Source organism: Panthera uncia (genome assembly GCF_023721935.1).
Source record: "Panthera uncia isolate 11264 chromosome C1 unlocalized genomic scaffold, Puncia_PCG_1.0 HiC_scaffold_4, whole genome shotgun sequence".
NCBI classification, from domain to species: domain Eukaryota; kingdom Metazoa; phylum Chordata; class Mammalia; order Carnivora; family Felidae; genus Panthera; species Panthera uncia.
Window position 1 is genome coordinate 14548629 of NW_026057585.1, and position 22259 is coordinate 14570887.

A 22259-nucleotide genomic window follows, 5' to 3' on the forward strand; every position below is an offset into this window, starting at 1 on the left:
TTGAGGCTTTTGAAAGTTTGAATTCAATAATAGGTTTATACTTTAGCAAATTTTTAGACTCAATCATTCCATTTCATTCAGTTTAATAAATATTAAGCAAGCACTAGATTCTTAAAGCTGTAAAAGACAGAATATATTGGGGAAGATAGTATGTACAACAATCATTAAAATGTCCACAAGGTACAGAGAGCACAATTTTGATTGGAATTATTACAAAAGGCTTAGATGTATAGTTCTTGAAGAGGATGATTAATTTTGTTGGAAACTGGACAAAGCACATGGCGGTTGGAGAGAAGAGAATGAACAAAGTCATGGCCATGGCAAAGGCACATGGCTAGTTTGATAAGTAGGGACTTGTTCTTGATGCCAAGCCCGCAGCCTAACTGGGGGTGGTTGGTGGAAGGTAAAGCTATAAAGGTAAGTAGAGGAAGACCCTAGAGGGACACTAGGAAAAATAATTTTCATTGCATAAAACAGTTGTACTTAATGATTCATTTTAGGATTGAAATGCTACAAGGATTATTTGTTGTTGTTGTTTGTTTTTTAATTAGATACTTTCTATTTTTTAGAAAGGATTATTAATAAAAGCAACAAAATATTTACTATATAATAACAGTTTTGTTTATGGCCTCTGCATCTTTTAATGTTGGCTTTATGACTCCCTTTGATAAAGCAAAGTTTTTTTAAAAAGTTTTTAAAAAACATTTCATTAGGAATGTTCCAAAAGAGCAAATAATGGAAAATTCACTCTTCGAGATTTGCTTGTGGTTCCTATGCAACGGGTTTTAAAGTATCACCTTCTTCTCCAGGTATGTAACTTAAAACTATCTGTTTTGTTTATTCATTTAACCAAATGTTCATGAAGCACCAATTATGCTCCAGATACTCCATGTTTGGGGCCATATCCCCCTATGATTTTCAATGATTAGTATAACTAAGTGGGAAATAACAGAACAGCTGGAAACTTTTTCTTCCTTTAGCAAAGATTAATTTGTTATCTTCCACAAAGTCATATTTTGTGTCCTTCAAACAGAACTGGCCCCCAAAGAATTAGGGGGAAAAAAAGGCAAAATGAAAAGATCCTTTTAACCAAGTTTTTGGTTAGCTATAATCATTTATTAGAATCTCACTGTTGTAATACACTTGAATTTTGGCAGGTTAAGTGTTTTGGACTTTTTGCCTTATAGCCATAAACTGAAGAGAATTGTGTCACCTTCTTTGTTGCTTTCTGCTAGGGTAAATTATAATAAGACTACATTTATTTTGAAGTGATTCTTTTTATAACCACGAAGCTTATGGTTTCCACAGTTAGTCCTCTAATGAGGGTGGAGAGTCTTATAAATTTAATTTGATAGCTGCACCAGGAGGCTCATTAGTTCTGCTCCAAGGAAATGTCTCACAGTATTAGTCTGTCAACTCTGCTGATCCTTGCAAAATGTCATTTTAAAAAGATGTACTACCTGTATGTGAAATATAATTTTGAGTCTGCCGTGCTTTATACATCTTGTATATTAAATTTCTTGATCTGTAGTTGCAAAATTATTAGTCATCTCTATTTTTGTTCTACTGAGAAATCAGAAGAATTCAAGCCCTGATTATTTCTTTAAAATACATTAAAACATTTATGAGACCCAAACTCAAAGCAACTTAATCAAATTGGATTTTATGAAAAAATAATAAGGAAGACTTAAGTAATCGGTTTCTGAGACATCATGGAACTAAAAAACATGTCCAAAATAAGCTAATAATTTCTTTTGTAACTTTGGTATGGTCAAATAGCAAATGAAGAATTTAAAAGGTGCAGTTTTCAAGAAACATCTATCTTGGTCATTTATAAAGTTTTAGACTTATAGAAGTATAAAATATGGCAATACCTTTTTGAAATTCAGACTTTTGCCTTAATTTCTCTTGGATTGTTTTCTATTTTAAATTTCAAAAGAATGTTCACTTCTTTGATGAATTTTTTTAAATAGGAAAATTTTTATTTGGGATACCATATGAAGATAAAAATTCTACAAATGTTTTTCCATCTTGATAGTGTACAATGTATTTATCTAATGTTTAGAAATTTGTTGAATAAATGTGATATTAATTTGAACATTTCCTACTTACTGCTATACTTTAGTGGGGAAATAATTTTTGAAATGCTTTATGATTTGAAATTACATATTTATAAAATCAGAATGAAAGTGGAGGATTTGAAACTTTGAGAATAACTTACACTCATTATTTGATAAAGGAAAAGCAAAAATCAAAGTAAAAGAATATTACTTGAACAACCTTATACTTAACAGATCTGATGTCTGTAGGTCCTCTTTATAACTAGAAACATTATTGGTATTGAAGTCAGCAAAAATTTTTGAGTGGCTCCCTGTTTGACAGACAGGATTAGGCATTCATGATATTAAACAGCACCCCCTCCCCCACTGCACTGATAAAGCTCACTGTTTAGGTAGGGAAAATGAAGTGTAAGCTGCCAGGTACCGTATGATATGGTAGGTATGCAGAAAGTATGGAGGTAGTACAAATAAAGGTCTAGTTAATTATGCCTGGGGAGGATGGGGACTTGTAGACCCCTCTGTCGTAGAAAGCTTCGCTGTACAGTGATTGTTGATCTGGCTGTGCAGGGAACAGTAAGAGTTTCTTTAGGTGCATCAGAGAGGAACAGCTTTCTAAGGAGAGCAAAACCACATGCTTAATGGGATCAGCTGTTAGAATGTATTTTGAGAATTGCAGTTAATTTAGTATGGATAGAATATAGGTGGTTTGGGTGGAGTTGTTGGGGTGGGAAAGAAAAGTTGGGAGAGAGTGGCAGAATTCAGACCATGAAGGGTCTAAGAGGTGTAGTTAACAACCTGAAGCTTTTGCGGGCATTACAGAAGTCTAAAGAGGGTAGAGACAGGATCTGATTTATATATTAGAAAACTAGCTTTGATGTCAGTAGAGTAAATAGCTTGTAGTCCAGAGAGGCTCCAAGTCAGAAGATTAATCAGAAGCTGATTTATAATGACCCATGTGAAAAAGAGTAAGGACTTGCACCAATGTAGTGGCAGTGAGGATGGTTTCCAGGGAAAAGATAAAAGTCTGTATCAGCAGAACATAGTATGAGAGAGGGGTGCCTGGGACACTTTATAGGTTTTGGCCTAAGTGATTCTACTGGTGAAGGTGCCTCATTCAATAGAATGTAAACAGGAACCAGAAGAGAGTTGTGGGTGAAGGTGCCCTAAGTTGGGAGTTGTTGGGTTAGATGGGCTTGTGAGATAACCAGGTAGAACTATGTAGGTGGACGGAAGAGTCTGGAACTCAGGCATGAATTCTGGGTTGAGCACATTCCTTTGAGAGTGATTGTCTTATTAGTGAGTGTGTTGACATTATGGCAACGGTTGTGATAGAATTTGTAGAATAAGTAAAGTAAAAACAACAAAAGACTAAGGTGAAAATCTAGGAAATAGTAACTTTCCAAGGTACAGATAAAGAAGAAAGTATGAAAGACTAGTGAATAAGCAGAAATTTAAGAAGGACTCAGAGACAATAGCAGCCAACAAGTGATCCTAATTATCTCCAAAGCCAAGGGAGAGGAGTAGACATCAGAATCAGTTGGCAATGAGAGGATCTTTCATGACATTTGGGAAGGATGTCAGTGTTATCGTGCAGGATAGATCAGGTTCATCTTTGAAAGGAGAGTGTTTTCAACCATCGTCTCATGTTCTTTTGCCGTCTGGTTGGTCTTCTTACAGATAGAGCTATTTTTATGAAAATAGAACCTAGTTAAATTACATCAGACTTATTACATTATGGTGCAAATAGTATTAAGAATGTTTTAGTTTTTAAATGTTCTGTTTCTCATATTTTGGTTTTAATTGATGAAAGTAGCACTAAACTGTATCTTCCAAATAGGAACTGGTCAAACATACCACTGATCCTATGGAGAAGGCAAATCTGAAACTGGCTCTTGATGCGATGAAGGTAAGGCAAATGTACCATGAACTTCTTTGTGTTTTTTATCCTTGCCTAAAAAAATGATAGAATACAAACCGCTAATACATATGTATGATATGCTAATGTATATCGTGTGTGTGTGTGTGTGTGCGTGCGCGCGTGCACGCACGCGCGTATATATATTTGTATGGTTTTGTATTAGGTGGGGAGAGCTGAGTATTTTTAACTGAAATAGATACCCTTGCATGGATTTAATTGTTAGACAAAGACACATAAAACCAAGAGGTGTATTAAAATAACTTGTTATTTATGAAAGTATGACAACCTTTATAACCACTGGGAATGATTTAATATAAGGGTTTTATTTCACATTCTTTTTGTGGTTGCTAATAGAAAACTGTAGGCTTGTGTAAGCAGCAGGTCAGCTGGTGACTTCAGAACAGTGGTGTGACTTATTTTCCTCGAGTGAGGATATCTGCCTGGTTTACCCTTGTGGATGCTGTGCATCAGTACAAGTGGATTTCAGTCTGGGTTTCTATGTCTAGGTAAATCTGAAAATCAAGAACTACAAGTGGACAAAGGCAGACTTTTAAACATACTGGGGAATCTGTAAAACCCCAGTTTATATTTTGTGCTGGACTTTGACTTTGAAAGAAATATTTGCCCCTAACTTAAAACATAAACAAATATTTGTTCTTAAGAACAAAATGCCAATGTGACTGTCATCAGAGCAATGCTAATTACTGTACTTGATCTTAGCCAAAAGGCCCAGAAGCAATAGAGCAAAATGCTAATTACTTCTCCATGTCCCTGTGCCAGTTTCAGTGTTAGCTCCGCTATTGGGCTGATTTTAGTACCCCGTTAGGAGACATCGCACAACTATTTGTTATTTTAGAAATTCATACCAAATTTTCACTTTTTAAAGAAATCGTTAATAGATACATCCTATGGAACGTCAGACTTTCATTTAGAACAAAGTTAGGAACTGCTTTTTGTCAGAGTTCTGTTCCTACTGTTGCAGATGAATTTAAGAGGGTAGAGAAAAAAGAAAACCCAGAAAACAGGAAAATCTAGAGCACATGTAATAAAAATAGCTACTTACAGTATGGAAAGATTAGCTAATGTTTCCTCAAATATGAGAAAAGACATTTTAAAGTAGGTGAAGAAGGCCCATGGAGAAACGTGTCCAGCATTGTTTGTTTGCTTGACTCCATTTTAGTGCCCTTGGGCTTCTGTCTTCTCCTTTTCTTCCCCTTCATTAACTCTTTAAAATTGAACTGGCTGACTTGACTGAATGCTCTCAGGAACTAATACACTAACTGGTTGCAGAAAATGGTCCAGCTGGATTCATTGTCTAACTTTTACTTTTTTGTCCCTGCTAAGCATTCATTATTGCATTGTTACCCTTATTCTAACCCATGTAAAAGTGTGATTCTCTCAAGGTCAGTTATTAACGTGTTTGGAATTTGCATTCTCCTGACCTAGTTTCCTTTTGTTCCGCACCGTGTCATAGTCTGTTTTTGTTTTTCATCCTTGCTCTTCTCCGAGGTGTGGCAAATGACAACTCTTTAGTCTTTGCAGCTGTACTGCAGACATTTTGAAATTGCTTTTGAGTTGCAGTTTTGATTGATGGGTCATTCATTTTTATTGTCATGGAAAAGTTATGGTGGTTACTTTTACCACTAATGAAATTAATGATGTGTTTTCTTTCAAACAGTTTGCATCTCTTTTCCAGTCTTATCGTGACTTCTTTTTGTACCCTTCCCTTTATTCTTTAGGACTTGGCACAATATGTGAATGAAGTGAAAAGAGATAATGAGACCCTTCGTGAAATTAAACAGTTTCAGCTATCTATAGAAAATCTGGTATGTAATTATCATTCCTTCCAGCTTTCCTAATCCACAAATCAGAGGACATTCTACAAGTTGTTTTTGAAGCAAAGATAGTTTACCTTGAAGTTTCTGTTGTTCAGGGTTTTTTGCAATTCCTGTTTGGCAGCATCCCCGTGGATTTCCTGTGGCACCTGTGATATGTATATCGTGTCCCAGGACTTTCTGCCCTTGCTTGTCCTTCTCTCCTTAATCACACAATGACTCTTCCCCTGGCAGTCTAAATTCTAAACATTAGAGTGCATTTTTTTCTTTTCTTTCCCTTGCGCTATACATAGTCATGGCCGATTTCCTGTTAATTTATTCATCTTAGTTATATTTACTGGGTGACTGCTGTGTGCCAGACATTGGCTTGGGGCTGGGGCTCTCACTGTGAAAAACATGGTCTCTTGATTGAGGAGACACTTTCAAAATGCTCTGTGGAGATTCCTGCTGTGAACTGGGGTGGGGCAACAGAGGATAATCAAGGGAATCCTAGTTTAGATAAGATGATTAGAGAAACTCCTTGAGTCATTTGCCTCTTTTTTTTTTAATTTTATTTTTTATTTTTTAAAATTTACATCCAAATTAGTTAGCATATAGTGCAACAATGATTTCAGGAGTAGATTCCTTAGTGCCCCTTACCCATTTAGCCCATCCCCCCTCCCACAACCCCTCCAGTAACCCTCAGTTTGTTCTCCATATTTATGAGTCTCTTCTGTTTTGTCCCCCTCCCTATTTTTATATTATTTTTGTTTCCATCGATGGATGAATGGATAAAGAAGATGTGGTATATATATACAATGGAGTATTACTCAGCAATCAAAAGGAATGAAATCTTGCCATTTGCAACTACGTGGATGAAACTGGAGGGTATTATGCTAAGTGAAATTAGTCAGAGAAAGACAAGAATCATATGACTTCACTCATAAGAGGACTTTAAGATACAAAACAGTTGAACATAAGGGAAGGGAGTCATTTGCCTCTTGAACCTGAAGAATAAGAAGAAAGCCAGTGGTACAGTGATCTGGGGGAGAGGATTCCAGGCAGAAGCCATAGCAAATGAAATGGCCATAGATGGGCCAGAAGGGTTGGGAATTGTGAATGAGGAGAAAAATCATGGGCTCTGAAGTGGGGGAGAGGTGGGCAGGAGGTAGGGGGGGCAGGAGAGCTATGTCCCCCAGCAATGTAGGCCAGGGCACAGAGCTGGGATTTTACAGTCATTACAGGGGGAAGCTAGTAAAGGTTTCAGTCTGATTTAAATTTAAAGAAAACCCTGCTGGAAAGTTGTGAGGTGATTTCAAGAGCAAGATGGTCTTGGGGCGCCTGAGTGGTTCAATTGGTTAAGTGTCCAACTTCGGCTCAGGTCATGATGGTGGTCCGTGAGTTCGAGCCCCATGTTGGGCTCTGTGCTGACAGCTCAGAGCCTGGAGCCTGCTTCAGATTCTGTCTCTGTCTCTGTCTCTCTGCCTTTTCCCTGCTCATGCTCACTCATGCGCTTGCTCTCTCTCAAATATAAAATAAAACAAAAATAATTTAAAAAAAGAGAAAAGAGAGATGGTAGAGGCCTAGACTAAGCTGTGAGCAGCAAAAACAGAGATGGATGAATGAAGGAAAGATACTTGGTGGAGCAGTTTTACTGATGCTTTCTCTGAAACATCTTGAGCCTTCCTTTTCACATGTATAGTCATGTTCTCCTTTCAGGACCTCATCTGCCACCTTTCCAACCACAGAAGCTTCTCATCATCCCGTCACCAACTTGCATTTCCAAAAGGTGGACTTCTCAGTTCATTCTCTATCCCTAACTTGTCAGTATTTGCTGTTGCCTTCAGGATTCAGTCAACAATCCTTAGCATGATATTTAAAGCCCTCAATGATTTGGGCTGAAACTACTTTGCTGAACTCATCCAGCTAATACCTGCCCACATACTTTACTTTGCAGGTGTCCTGCTGTGTCGTAAGGTCTCTAATTTGCTGTACATTTTTATAGTTCTGCCTCTGATCATAATAATGTCAGAGCCTAGAATGTCTTCCCATTACTTCCTATCATATTCCTTCAAGGTCCAACTAAAATAATTCTTTCCATAATCTCCCATTATTACTTTCTCTTTGTAATTTCATAGCACATTGCCTGGACAGCTGTGTGTGTGTGTGTGTGTGTGTGGTGAAATATATATGACATTTACCATTTTAAATTGTATAGTTTTTAACATTAAATATATTCATGTTGTTGGGCAGCCAGCCATCACCACTGTCCATCTCCACAACTCTCTTCATCTTGTAAAACTGAAGTTCTGTACTCATTAGACACTAACTCTCCATTCTCCCCTCCTCCCAGCCCCTGGCGACCACCATTTTACTTTGTGTCTTTGTGAATTTGACTACTCTAGGTACCTCATATAAATGGAATCATGTGATATTTGTCCTTTTGTGACTGGTGCATTTTACTTAGCATAATGTCTTCAGTGTTCAACCTTGTAGCTTGTATCAGAATTTCTTTTTAAAAGAATTTCCTTTTTAAGGCTTTAAAGTGTAACATTAGTTGTATATACCTCACATTTTGATTATCCATTCATCTCTGTGGACACTTTGGTTTCTTACCCCTTTTGGCTGTTGTGAATAGTACTGCTATGAACATGGGTGTGGAAATACACGCTCCAGTCCCTGCTTTCACTTTTTTTTGGTTATATACCCAGAAGTGGAACATGCCAATCCACACCAACACTTGTTCTTTTCTTTTCTTCTTTTTTCTTCTTTTGAAAATAATATCCATCCAAATGTGTATGAAGTTGTGTCTTATTATGGTTTTGATTTTGTATTTCCCTAATGATTAGGGATACTGAATATCTTTTCATATACTTATTGGCCGTTTGTATATCTCTCTGCAGAAAGATGTACAAAGTTCTTTGCCTATTCAAGTTCTTTGCCTGTTTTTGGATAAGGGTTGCTTGTTGAGTTATAGGAGTTCTCTATGTATTCTGGATGTCAATTCTTATCACACATTTTGTTTGCAAATATTCTCTACCATCTGGAGGCTGCCTTTTCACTCTGTTGATACTGTCCTTTGCACAAAATTTTTAATTTTAAAGAATTTTAACTTACTGGGTTTTCTTTTGTTGCTTTTGGTGGTATATCTAAGAAATCATTGCTAAATCCAATGTCATAAAAATTTTCCCCTATGTTTTTGTCTAAGAGTTTTATATTTTTAACCCTTGGATCAATTTGGTATATTGTACAAGGTAAGGGTCCAACTTCATTCTTTTGCCTATGCATATCCAGTTTCCCAGAATCATTTGTTGAAAAGGCTCTCCTATCCCCATTGAATGGTCTTGGTACTGTTGTCAAAAATCATTTGAATATATATATATACATACATACATATACATGAGGGCCTATTTCCAAGTGTTCTATTCCATTGGTCTAGAAGTCTGTCTTTATGCAGGTGCCACAGTGTTTTGGTTACCAGAGTTTTGTAATAAGTTTTGAAATCAGGAAGACTAAGACCCTGACCTTGTTCTTTTTCAAGACTGGTTCCCCTATTAAGGGTCCCTTGTGATTCCATATGAATTTTAGGATGGAGTTTTCTATTTCTGCAAAACACATCTTGGGAGTTTGCTAGGGAACATCTATTTTTATACTTTCTTGCAGCAAGTAATTAATTACCTATCTGCTTCCTTTATTGGAATGTAATCTCCTTGATGTTAGTGATAATTTTCAGTCAATTCTTTTTCCCTCAGCACCTTATACAGTAGGTGTTCATAAATACTTAACGTTTTTATTGTTTGCCTCTGGGGAAATGGTTCATTGTTTTTAATCATTAAGTCATACTTTTCATTCTTGAGATCTTAGCTAAAGGAAGCCATCCTTGACTCCCTTGACCATATTAAACCCCTGGCAATGCATTTTTCCTGTACTCTTTCTTCATGGCAACTGCACATTTATAATTATATACTTCTGTGAATATTTTTTCCCCCACTGGGCACGGGGAACATTTTGCCCTGTATCTTCTACAGTGTCTGGCACACAGTGGGTGCTTAATAAGTATTAGTTGGTATATCTTTGTTGTGATTTGGATTCTGCCAGTTAATTCTTGCTTTTGGTAGCTAACTTTCCTCTTAAGACTATACATAAAATTAATTAATGTTTTCAGTGTACCTTCTAGGATGTCCAAGGGCAGACTGTTTGGAAAGTGTATCATATAGACCTGAACTTTTTGCAGTAAGCATGCTAAAAATGCAAAATGATAAAACTTATAGTGTAATAAGGTAGCTGTCCCTAGCAAATATTTCTTTGTTTTTATATGTTTACAAAAAAGAAAAAAAAACCTGAGACATGTAAATTTTATGTTTTAGAACCAACCAGTTTTGCTTTTTGGACGACCTCAGGGAGATGGTGAAATTCGCATAACCACTCTAGACAAGCATACAAAGCAAGAAAGGTGAGAAAAGAGGAGCAATAGTTATTTTCAAAATAAGTGGTTAGTATCAGAAGATTGAGAAAACAGTTCTTTCAGGACAAGGGAGGGAAAAAGGAGAAGAAAAACAAGGGGACAGACCAACCTATGGTTTTCTACAATTTTCTCATAGATATGTTTCTCGGTTCTGGTATCTGTTGATTTGTCTAAGTTATTAAGAGGGATATGACAAACAGAGAATGTCAGCTGGGGCTCAAGGGACACAGTAAGATGAGAGTAGAGATAAAGCAATTGATAACTACTGTAAAAATACAATTGCTTGACTTCTCTTTTTGGTATACACTTTAACTTAAAAATATAAAATGTCCTAATAAGGAAGTCTAAGGGAGGACCAATTAATATATGTGAATATTCTTGAGGGAAATTCAGGTTAGTGAGCTTGGCCTGGTATTCCAAATTATATACGTATGATTATTAAACTGATTGATTTGGTTGAAAAGGCCATTTTCTGGAATCTTTGCAATGAGAAAGTCAGCCAGCAGGGGGCAGTGTCAGCTCTCGCTTCCAACTTGATACCCAGGCTCTACAGGTAGTTCCCAGGAGACATAGATACTTTTTAGCCTCTCCAGGAAAATTAGTCTTTGCAGGTGATGCAAGTATTAGAGCTACATGAATGTATCATTGTCATTATTATTTTTAAAATCTATGCATATTAATTACTGACAGTTTTTGAAAAGATGCAAGTACTGGTATTGGAAATAGGAATTACAAAGTTTGTTGTTCTCCCCCAATTACATTATCTTTGAAAAGAAAGAGAAATATCAACACATAAATTTAATCATAATTTTTTTAGTTTTCATTTTGCTCATACACTGCTCAATTTGTGGTTTAGGTCGTCCATAAAATCATGAGGAGCAACCTAGAGGGTAAAAGAGCAGATTCCACAATTAGATCTGGGTATGAATCTTGCTCTGTACCTCACAAGCAGTGTGACCTTGAGTAAATCAATTAACTTCGCTAAGCCTCAGTTTCCTCCCTCATACAATGAGGATGAAAATAATACTTCAGTAGATGGTCCTGGGGATTTATTTTAAGTGAGTCATCTTTGTCAAAGGGATGGACACTTGTCAGTACTTTTCTGGCTGATTCCTAGGAACATCATAAGTTAACTGCTATTGCTGCCATTAGTATTCTGTAAATGTTAAGCTTTTAAATGAAAAAAAAATAATTGCTCATTATTATGAGCAATGCTTTGTGGCTAATCTCAGTTCTTTACAGCAGCTCTGCAGCGTGCCTTTTCTTACTATAATTTTGTATATGTTTTAAATGGGGAAACTGAGGTAGACTAAGGCCCTACATTCAGTAAAGGGTAGTGCCGGGGCAGACACAGTTCATTCTTTTCAATGTGCAACACTGCCTTTGTCATTAACTCAAAGGAAAAATTTGGGGCTGGTTTAATTACATTTTATCAGGGAAAAATTAACATACGTGCTTCCAAACCATTTGAAATCTCTCCCTCTCTCTCTCAGGCATATCTTCCTGTTTGATTTGGCAGTGATTGTATGTAAAAGGAAAGGCGATAACTATGAAATGAAGGAAATAATAGATCTTCAGCAGTACAAAATAGCCAACAATCCTACAACTGATAAAGAAAATAAAAAGGTGAAGTTTTGAAAATTAATTACTGTAATTTACTCATAACTTTGAATATTCCAGGAAAGCATGCTAATACATTACTATGAGAGGGCATATCAATCCAGGTGTTTTTTTCTTTCTAGAGATTTATTAGGAGTAAGCCTCTGTGAAAAATAATTAGACAGTCCCACAACTGATAATGATCATCTCTAATGCCTTGATGGTCAAGTAAAATGTGTTGGTTGTAGAAACTGATGGATGTAAAGTTAACTACAAAAATGTGGTTCTTTATAATTCGTATGCTGATATGTTATGAGAAGTTTGTGGATGATTATGGTGGTGTTTTAGTGAATTTGGAAGCATGATGTTATTACTGAATGATACATATTAACCTGCAGAATATTAATTTTTAACAGTGGTCTTACGGCTTCTACCTCATCCATACCCAAGGACAAAATGGGTTAGAATTTTATTGCAAAACAAAAGATTTAAAGAAAAAATGGCTGGAACAGTTTGAAATGGCTTTGTGAGTATTTCTACTTTTAAAAGTGCTTTTTCTACTACTTAAATCTCTTACGAATAATGAACTGTCAGTAAATGTACTCTAATCCTTGTAGCAAGTGTATGGAGACTGTGGAAACCCTTTGAGCATGAGTGCTACTCAGCTGTCTACTTGATAACTTGGGTCTCCTAGGAAAGAGGTTTTGGTGAATTTCGTCAAGAAAAAGACAGAGGGAGCTCTAACCTTCTATCTGACTTCCTTCTCATGGGCATATTTTAATTTTTTAGGTTTCAGCAGTCCATGAAAATATTAACTATTCTAATGATAAACGTTTGATTACCATCTTTTATATAGATCTTTATTTAAATAGAGATAGCTCACAAACATACACATATCTTATTTTTAATAGAAAGATTCATTTCTTCCTCTCACTTGTGTTTGACTCATTTATTGTTTGAGTCCTAGATAAATCGCTTGATGTATTCAATGAATGTTTTAAGGGCTTGATTTCTTTCAGTGTTATTTTCTTTTATTAAAATGGAAGCTGAAGAAAGAGGTGGGAAATAAGTCCGACCTGTTTCAAAAGGAAGAGCATGAAGAGATGTAATTACACAAGAACATGCCATCATAGGGGTTTCTTTTTGTTTTGATGTTCATGGATTAAAAGGTACATAGCGACCCTTGTTATGGAAACATATAGGTCACCCTGAAATTGAAACTGTTAACAAAAGGTGAAATTCTGGAGGAAAAAAAAAACCCTTTAGTGATTTGCTTCATTTGTATTCTAGCACTGCTTACCATTTGTGGACAAATTCTATCAGGCTTTTGTTCTTTTGTTTTGTTTTAAGAAATGCTCATGTTAATGGAAAATGGAGGTAAGATTAGAGTGCCTTATTGTAGTTCTGAAGTGAGAAAAACAGATTTTTTAAAGATTATTTTATCTAACATTTTGAGAGTAATGATTGTGCTGCTAAATTATTTCTAAGCTCGTAGACAATTATGGATTTAGCATTAATCACCCCCATGAACTGGCTACATAGTCTTAAATAAATTGATTAGTTTCTCAGAGCCTCGGTTTCCTCCTCTGTAAAATAAAGATAATAATATTTTGAATTCCAGATATGTGTCTGGCAGAGTGTTAGCCAAATAGTACCCCAGTAGTCATATGACACTGAACAATAAGTGATATCTATTGTTGTCACTATTATTAATATTGTTTTATATTTATAAGACCCTACTACACCCATGAGGACTTGTAAAATCAGAAGGCATTGTCTCAGTATATCATTATCATCCTTATAACGTATTATTAATTACAATAATGAAACAAGAAAAGTTAGTAGTTATGTGTGTCGATGCCATGACTATACTACAGGGACCCCTTTGGTTGTGGCATAAATGATGAAGTTAGTGGCCTGTTCCCAGTCTCTGGTGTGCAGTCGTCTGTATCATAAACCTAGTGTGTTGTTTCAGTGAGGTTTCAAGTGGTAGATTGTCTACCTGGGTTGGTGACAATGGGCAAAAGTAGAGCTGATCTCAAGCCTTTGCTTTTGTGGGAATGATGCTAGGGCTACTATTTTCTTATGGGTTCTCTTTGGCTGTATAATCTTTAGAGGAGTAAAGACATTTCTGCGGAGGAGGGAAGTTAAATTTCTTGTCCAGAGCAGACAGTCTCCTTGGACTATATATGACAGGCATATCAGTTAACATTTTGTTCAGTTTCCATTAATCAGCTTCACACTGGATAAAAGAGGTTCGGAAAGAAAGATGTTTTTATCTCTTTTGTGTAAAAAATCTGGGTAGGTAGTGAGAGGGGGTCTGGTGACTCCCTGGGGTATCATCAGGGACCTGGCCCAGGTCTTCCTGCTCTCCATTATCAGCATTTGACTTCTATGCTCAAGGTTGGTCACTTTGTTGTCCAAGGCAGCTGCTGGTGCTCCACCTATAAAATAGACAGTCTAGGCAAGAGAAGGTAACCTCTCACTTTTAAGGATCCTTTGCAGATATGCCACAAACTTCTTTTGCTAACAGTGACCAGAACTTAGTAATGTGGCCACATCTGTCAAAGGAGCCTAGGAAATAGAATCTGTATTCCAGGGGAACCTGGGTGGCTCAGTCATTTAAGCATCCAGCTCTTCATTTCAGCTCAGGTCATGATCTCGCAGTTTGTGAGTTTGAGCCCTGCACCAGGCTCTTCACTGACAGTGTGGAGCCTACTTGAGATTTTCTCACTTTCTCTATCTCTCTGCCCCTCGCCTGCATGTATGCTCTCTCTCTATCCAAATAAATAAACTTAAAAAATTTTATATTTTATTTATTTTTGATAGAGACAGAGCACAAGTGGGGGAGGGGAGAGAGCGAAGGAGACACAGAATCCGAAGTAGGCTCCAGGCTTTGAGCTGTCAGCACAGAGCCCGACACGGGGCTCGAACTCACAAACTGCGAGATCATGACCTGAGCTAAAGTCGGACGCTCAACAGACTGAGCCACCTAGGCGCCCCCAAATAAATAAACTTTCAAAAAAAGAATCTTTATTCCAGGCGAGACTGTCCCTGGCTAGGGATTCCAGGTTCTCATATGGAAGACGGGGAGAAATTTGTAGTTGTAGATAAATACCAATCACTGCATTATAGGTATATACTTATAGGGGTAGGTATGGATGGATTTAAATTGTTCCACCACAATAAATATGGCTGTACCACACACAGGGAAACTGGGATTATTTTTTTTTATGTTTATTTATTTTGAGAGAGAGTGCACAGGTGCATGTGGGTGTGAGTGGGGCAGGGGCAGAGAGAGAGAGAGAGAGAGAGAGAGAGAGAATCCTAAGCAGGCTCTGCACTGTCAATGCACAGCCCAAGGAGGAGCTCCATCTCACAGATCGTGAGATCATGACCTGAGCCAAAACCAAGAGTCAGATGCTCAACCCACTGAGCCACCAAAGTGCCCCCTGGGAGTCTTAATCTTTGCTCATTTTCCAGGCACTTCTACAGTATAATTAAACATCCAAGTGGCTGTTTATATTTCAGAATTCCATTGACTGCCCATGCAGATGGTGAGAGGGTGGAAGTACCTTTTTTGAGAATTGCTCAAAGTCGAAGTTGAGGGCTTCTATAAGGAGTGATTGTGCCAATTACAGCAAAGTAAAATTAGTCAGGATTTTACTAAAGCATCAGAATATTTCATTATTTCCTCCTCGCCTTATGCAGGAAAGCCCTGCTTCCAGCTTTGTAAGACAGCTCCTGCTTGTCTTGTGCTCAGGACAATAGAATAATCTAGGTAAGTCCTGAAGCTTAAGATGCTACCTATGGTTCAAATTTTGCTATTTTACCCATTATCTAAAGTTCTAGTCCCTTAATCTATAAGCTATGGAGAACAAAGGAAACTAAGAAATCTGGCAGCATTCACGACAGCCCATGAAGAACACTAAGCCTTGGATACCTCCACAAGCCATCTTCTGCGAGTCTCTTTAGCATTAACATGGGACACGTAGGTCCTCCTAGAGCATTCTGGAGTGCTGCTTTAAGGAGCTCAGAGAAGGAAAGGGAGGCATTGGTAGGAGGGTGGTGGGAAATCAAGGGATGTGATATTTTAAGACTGATGAAATGCTTGCCAGTTCTATTTACAGAAGATGGCAATTCTGCTGTTTATAGGATAATTGGATCATTTTTATTTTAAAAAATTGCAAATCACCTTTAAGATGTTTAAAATACTGTTTTTAATTTAGAACATTATAAAAGACCGTAGAAAAGTTTGAATACCAATAAACAGTAAGTATCCAGTAAACGCAAATCATCTCCCAAGAGGCGACCTGAATCTCAGCCTGTGTCTTTCCCAAGCACATCCCTGTCCCTGCTCAGTAGCTGTGTTCTCTGACCTTCTTTGGCCATAACCACTTCCAGCAGTGAACCACATCAGAACTTGGCAAACCTCTGTAAGAAAGACTGAACAAAGAGAAAAGCAGCAGTGATCCACTTGGATGGGACAGGGAGAAGAATGTTTTTTTCTTTTCTTCCTGTGAGGAGAAGTGGTAGCAGGACTGACTTCTCTTGAGGTTGTTGGAGCAGTTACTGAACCAGATGATGTTGGAAGCCATATTTCTGGGGGACTATGCTCTGAAAAACATATTTAAATCTTTAGGAGGCTGATACATATACATTGCTTATTCTTACTTATTTCTAAAAGGACTTTCATCATTGTCTCTGACAATTCCATTTTAGTTTTCTTGGAAATAAGATGGCAAATACTTTTATTAGCTTAAGCTAGTTTTCATAATTATACAGGAAAATACGGATGTGTCTATAGCAGTTTTCAAAATACTGTCAGGAAGCTTATGGATATGTTTTCTCTGAATCCCTTATACCCAATGTGTTTTTAAGAATTTCTCCTATTAGATTTAAATTGATAAACGTTGTCATACCCACTTTATAGTTCAGGAAACTAGCAATCATAGAAGTATTTGACCAAATTTGTACAACTTCAATGTCAAATCATTTATAATAGAGTTCAGGATCTCAGTTCATAGCATGTCTTTATCCATGAAGGTGCTAAAAATAAGCAACTGGACTCAAATCCTTTTATCTAAAACTAGGTTTCCTTTTTTCTATTCCCTCTCCCTCAACCCCCCCGCTGATCTAGAAGATCAGGCAGTTTCCTTAAATGTTCCAGAAATAAGTCAAAGTTGGGCAAAATATGAAATAAATAAATTGAATAATAGAATACAAAGGCTTTTTAAAGAAAGAGAAAGAGGAAAAAAAATAGGTGGAAAAAAACATTGCAAATGGTAGAAAGTGGTAGATTCTTAAACAGCCTCTGTTCACTGAAGGGAACTGAAAGGTTCTCTTGCTTGGAATTTCTTTGGACTGACCCAATTCTTGAAATTCTAACAATTCATATTTAATCCTTTGAGTAAAGAAAGTTCTCTAAAAGATACATATACCATCATTCCCACTAAGATTTCTTCACTGTGTCCCATATGTACAATGCTACATGGTTTTCACAAGAGGAAGAATAACAGAGAGGTATTAACGTGTGCTCAAAGATTAGCCCAGGATATTTATCTCTTAAATGCTCAGACTCTGGTTGTGGGGAGAAGAGTAGGAGAAAGGGATAAGGAAATTACAGAGCCAGAAAGAGGCTCTGGGGCCAGGCTGCCTTGTCATGTTAGTCATCTGGAAGGGCAGCCACCTGAGCTTTGTTTCCTAGGATGGACCCCTGAAAAAGAGTGCTCTCCAACTAGGGTGGGTCAGGGGCCAAGAATCAAGCCACTAAACTGCACAAAAACGCATTTGATCTGAGCTACAGTGTTTCTTTCTAATTTATTCTCCCATTTACTTCCAGAATGAATTTGAGGTCACTCACCATAAAAAGCACACATGCCACAGAATTAAAAGGAAAAATTTAAATAATCAGAGGTCAAACAGAACAATGTTTCAAAACATTTTCCTCAAAGTTAGGATCTACTAGACAAGAATATTTTCTTGAAATTTACCTTCTGTAGTTTGTATTATTAAAAGCAATGAGTATGTTTTTTACATTTTAAATATGAAATCCTATCTTATCAAACATAACTTCAAAAACATAAAATTTGTTTTAATCTAAAGATGTTGCTCAGATGTTTTGAATACCAGAGAGATAATTACTGGAGGAAATTACATTCATTCTACAAGTACTTAGCACTTGCCTTGTTGACAGATATTATTGGAAGCCCTGGGCATATAACAATGAGGGAGCTATTGCAATTGAATTTAAATAGTGTAATTTATAAATGTGACAATTTTTAGTAAATATATAAGGAATTGAATGTAAAGACTGAACTCTTGATGTTTCTAGCTAAATAATACCTTTCTTCCAATCCCATTTACTCAAGTGTAACTAGAGGAAGCCTAGGAATTGCCCTTCTCCCTCCATATGTGTTCAACATCTCACCAACCTCTACAGATTGAATCTGACCACTTGTAATCTTCATGTTCACCTCCCTGGTCTAAGCCTTTCATATCTCTAATTAGCTTCTGCATTCCTTGCTCTCTCCTTACTAGTCTACTCTTCAGGGTGGTCCAGTTGTGTCTTGCCCTACTTAAAACCCTTCCTTGGCTATGTATAGCACTTGTTATAATCTCAACATTCTTGCCAGGATCTGAAGGCCCTCCATGATTTTATCCTGCCTGTCTTCCAGCCACATCTCTTATCAGTTTCACTTGTGTTCCTTTTGCTGTAGTTAGATAGGGTGGATTTCAGTTCCTGGAGAATGCACAGGCCTCAGGCAACCACCCTTGAGGCTTTCCTACCTAGGATGGTCTTTCCTCCCTAGGATGGTCTTTCCTCTTGGTCTTTGGTTAGCTGGTTTTTTATTCTACAGATCTTAGCTTTAAATGTGACTTTGTGAAAGAGATCCCTTCTGACCACAATGCTAAATTAGTAACCTTACCTTTCCAGTATTCTCTCACAATTGTAATTATATGGCCCTACAGAAATTATCCAAGGGTAGTATTTATAGCTTTCACTCTGCTCCTCCGCACCCTGTTTGTTGAAGGGAATCTGCTATTTGCCTGCCCAATTTTGCCTGTCTTTTCTCTTCCTAAAGATTAGGGATTTCTTTCCTGCTTACTAAGAGAGAAGGTAAATTGAACTGCTTGGCTAATGCTGGGAGAAAGGAAAAAAGAAAGCTTCATGGTTCCAGAAATGGAAAGAAAATTTGGGGTTTTGGTGTGAATGAGGCTCTAGAATAGCTATGGAGTTTGAGGAATTTGGAAAGGGAAAAGCACCTTTTGAAATATATACCTGTGGATTCAAATTATATTCCCTTTTATAAAGTTCTTTGAAACGTTAAGTAAAGAATGCAATTGCATTTTGGTTATTTTGGTTTCTGTATGTGTACCTTTAAGGCACCAAGTCCTGGGCCCTTGGATTGTTGAGATCACCTTTAGACCTAGCTGCCCATTTCCTGGCTATTTACCCCTGGGTAAAAACACCAAGAAGGCAGGCGTCTTGTCAGTGTTGTTCACATGCATGAGGGGTCCTATCACATCTTGTAGCACATAGTGGATAATCATATTTTTACTATAAACTTGAAATTTCAAGTTTTCTGATAAGGGTAATTAAAAAAACCCCACAAAGACTTGATGAGTTAAGGAATTCATATTGTCTGACAAAATATCACAACAGCCCTTGAGGGAAAGAAACTTTCTGGTATGATAAGAAGGTTTTATAATGTGGATTCTTAGGAGATACTGAAAAACATATGTTTTCCACTAGCAGCATTAGATTTTTTGAAGTACTAGAAGTTGATGTCACATATAATAATTTTTTCTTAAATTAGTATTAAAAAATGAGATTGCAATTTCCTGAAGGCAGTTTTGTAGCCACCCAACCTGATGCTTCCAGGTTATGTTTCTTTTTGTCCTTCCATATATCTTTCTTTTCGGCAGACTGACTCAATTTTTGAATAAAACTTAACCAACTGAGATGGGTAATTTTCACACTACCTAGACTCTTTCACATAATGCTGACCTAACTTATACTTAACGCTGAAAAGTACAGAACAGTATGTAATGTTCTATGCCACCTATGCCACCTGGGCCTCCTTGCCTCTGGGAGATGGTGGGCAGAACATGGCCCAAACTCCAGTTCTAGGGTCTGAGGTGCTCAAAGCCCACCTACTTCCTCACATTTCTCTCTGTACAAACTTCTGACCCAGAAGAAATGCAGTCATGGCCTAGATTTTGTGATACTCACGGGTGTCATGAAGAAGGCTTATTTCATGCACCTCTTCCCTCTGCCATTTCACTGGTCTTGTTGACATCTTCAGTATGACCTTCCTCACCACATACTGCTCCCTGTAGTGGACTGGTATCCTGAGCTCACTGTTCTGCAATGAGGCCTGACTAGTCATGCCAGAGAGAGTGCACCTCCCCTAGCCATCCTGGGATTTCGAGGAATAAAGCCGTGTTATATCACATCAATTCAAGATTAAGAAATCTGGGCGTCTCAAGCGACGGTGGCCTTTGCTATTGGTTGGTTGAGTGACCCATATTTATAATATAATAGTAAATTTGCGACAGCAAATTTGACATTCTGTTATGCATATTTAAAAGACTGACTTTGTTGATGCTTTTGCCTAGAGGGAGATTCTTCCATCTACGTGAAGCTAGGTCAAAGACTTCTACAGCAAGCCCAAGTTACTGCTGCTACTCCTGCTGCTACTACTGGTACCACGAGTTTGGTAGTACTGTTACTTCTTCCTCCTTTTCTTTTCTCCTCTCGCTCCTTTTCTCCATTTTCTTCATCAGGAGGTCTGTTTGGATCTTCTCAGATATATAAATAGGTACCTTTGAGACTACAAATTTCATCTCTTAGAACAGGGACCAACCCACTTTTTTTCGTAAGGGGCCAGAAAGTAAATACGGTAGACTTTGTGGACCATATGGTCTCTGTCACAATTACTCTATTCTATCATTGCAGTAGTAGCACAGCCATGGATGATACATAAATGAACATGTGTGGTGTGTTCCAATAAAGCAGGTGGTGGGCCATATTTGGCTCATGAGCTGCGGTTAGTGACCCCTGTGTTACAGCCCAAAGATGATGATTAGGCCTAGGGAATGTAGTGAGTCTGTGTTACCACTAAATGATCTCAGCTGTAATGGAACCACCCTGTGGCCTTTGGTAGTAGTGTTATTTTATTTTATTTTATTTTTAAAATTTTTAGTAGCACTAATTCCTGTTTAGGCCATCATGATGATTTAGCTACAAAATGTTCTCTATGCCACCAAAACCGAATTATCTGTATTTGACATTATTTTGTTCTGTCCAAATGAATATCAAAAATATATGCTCAAAAAGCAGACTTCACCTATTTGGGTATCTGGTTTCATTAGGTTTTATTATAATGTTTATTGGAAAGGACTATGAGACCCAAAGAATCCAGGCCAGTAGTCAATCAACATCAGCAGAGATAATTTTATAGTAAGTGATGGGTCTTTGTTCTCTTAGAGCATTTTCTTTCCAGCAGTATTGCCATTTGTGCTTGTTATTTATTCTGAAATTTCCTCCTTGGAGAGCACACCAAGAAAACCAGAAGGGGCAAAGGAAGACTAGGGTGGTGTCAAGAGTTGGCCCAAGGGTGAGCCTTCTTGGATGAGCCAAATATGGGAGTGACATTTTGGCTTTGTTGGCACTTCTTTGGCATTTTCTGGGTGTCCAAGGCCCGTGTCAGGGTCTACTTGAAACTGGTAGCCTTACAGACATACTACAAAAATAGCAGTCTGCAGAGCATCTCTGTATTATCTATCCACATACATTTTTGGTGTTTTGGAGAAATTATTTTCTCTAAAAACAGCCTTTTCTTCTTAAAAGGCTTTCATTGTAAGTCTTTAATATGAAGAATTTGTTTATGGATATGAGATCCATGCTGACTTGATCCATCACCCCTGGGCTGTACTGAGTCTTATGGTACTGACCTATTCACATTAATCTCCCAAGTTGAAGCCAGCTCAACTCTCCCTGAATCTGTTGTATTATCTATAACCTTTCAAAATTGGCAGTTAAGTCAGTGTAGGGAACTAAACCGCAGTTTCCTGGCAGCAATAAAAGGAAGTAGGATACGGGACAGTGCTCAGAAAAACCACAGCTGTCATTAAATGGAGTCTTTCAGTAGCCTGTTTGATCCAGAAACATGTAAAAGCATTTCACGCATGACAAAGCATTAGTAAATATTAAACAGTATTCTCGTTCTGTTATTGCCTAGTGGGGATCAACCTCTTTCCTCCTCCCCTGGTTATATTTAATACTTGCTCGACATTTTTCTGGCATCCCTGACCATGCTTATAAAGAAGGAGAAATCATAGGCATGAAGAAGGGATAGATACCAAAATTTCCACCAACCAATAAGCATTACTCTGTT

General features: G+C 37.4%; 1 protein-coding gene across 4 annotated transcripts in view; it reads left to right on the forward strand.

Annotated features, from left to right (window-relative positions):
* VAV3 (vav guanine nucleotide exchange factor 3) overlaps nt 1-22259 on the forward strand; it is a 358747-nt gene that overhangs the window by 186294 nt on the left and 150194 nt on the right. For all 4 annotated transcript variants that reach the window (XM_049616683.1, XM_049616684.1, XM_049616685.1 and 1 more), the window contains 6 exons: nt 714-809; nt 3898-3966; nt 5718-5804; nt 10160-10245; nt 11751-11883; nt 12273-12382. In XM_049616683.1, coding sequence (XP_049472640.1) covers nt 714-809; nt 3898-3966; nt 5718-5804; nt 10160-10245; nt 11751-11883; nt 12273-12382 — 581 coding nt within the window. The remainder of the gene's footprint in view (nt 1-713; nt 810-3897; nt 3967-5717; nt 5805-10159; nt 10246-11750; nt 11884-12272; nt 12383-22259) is intronic.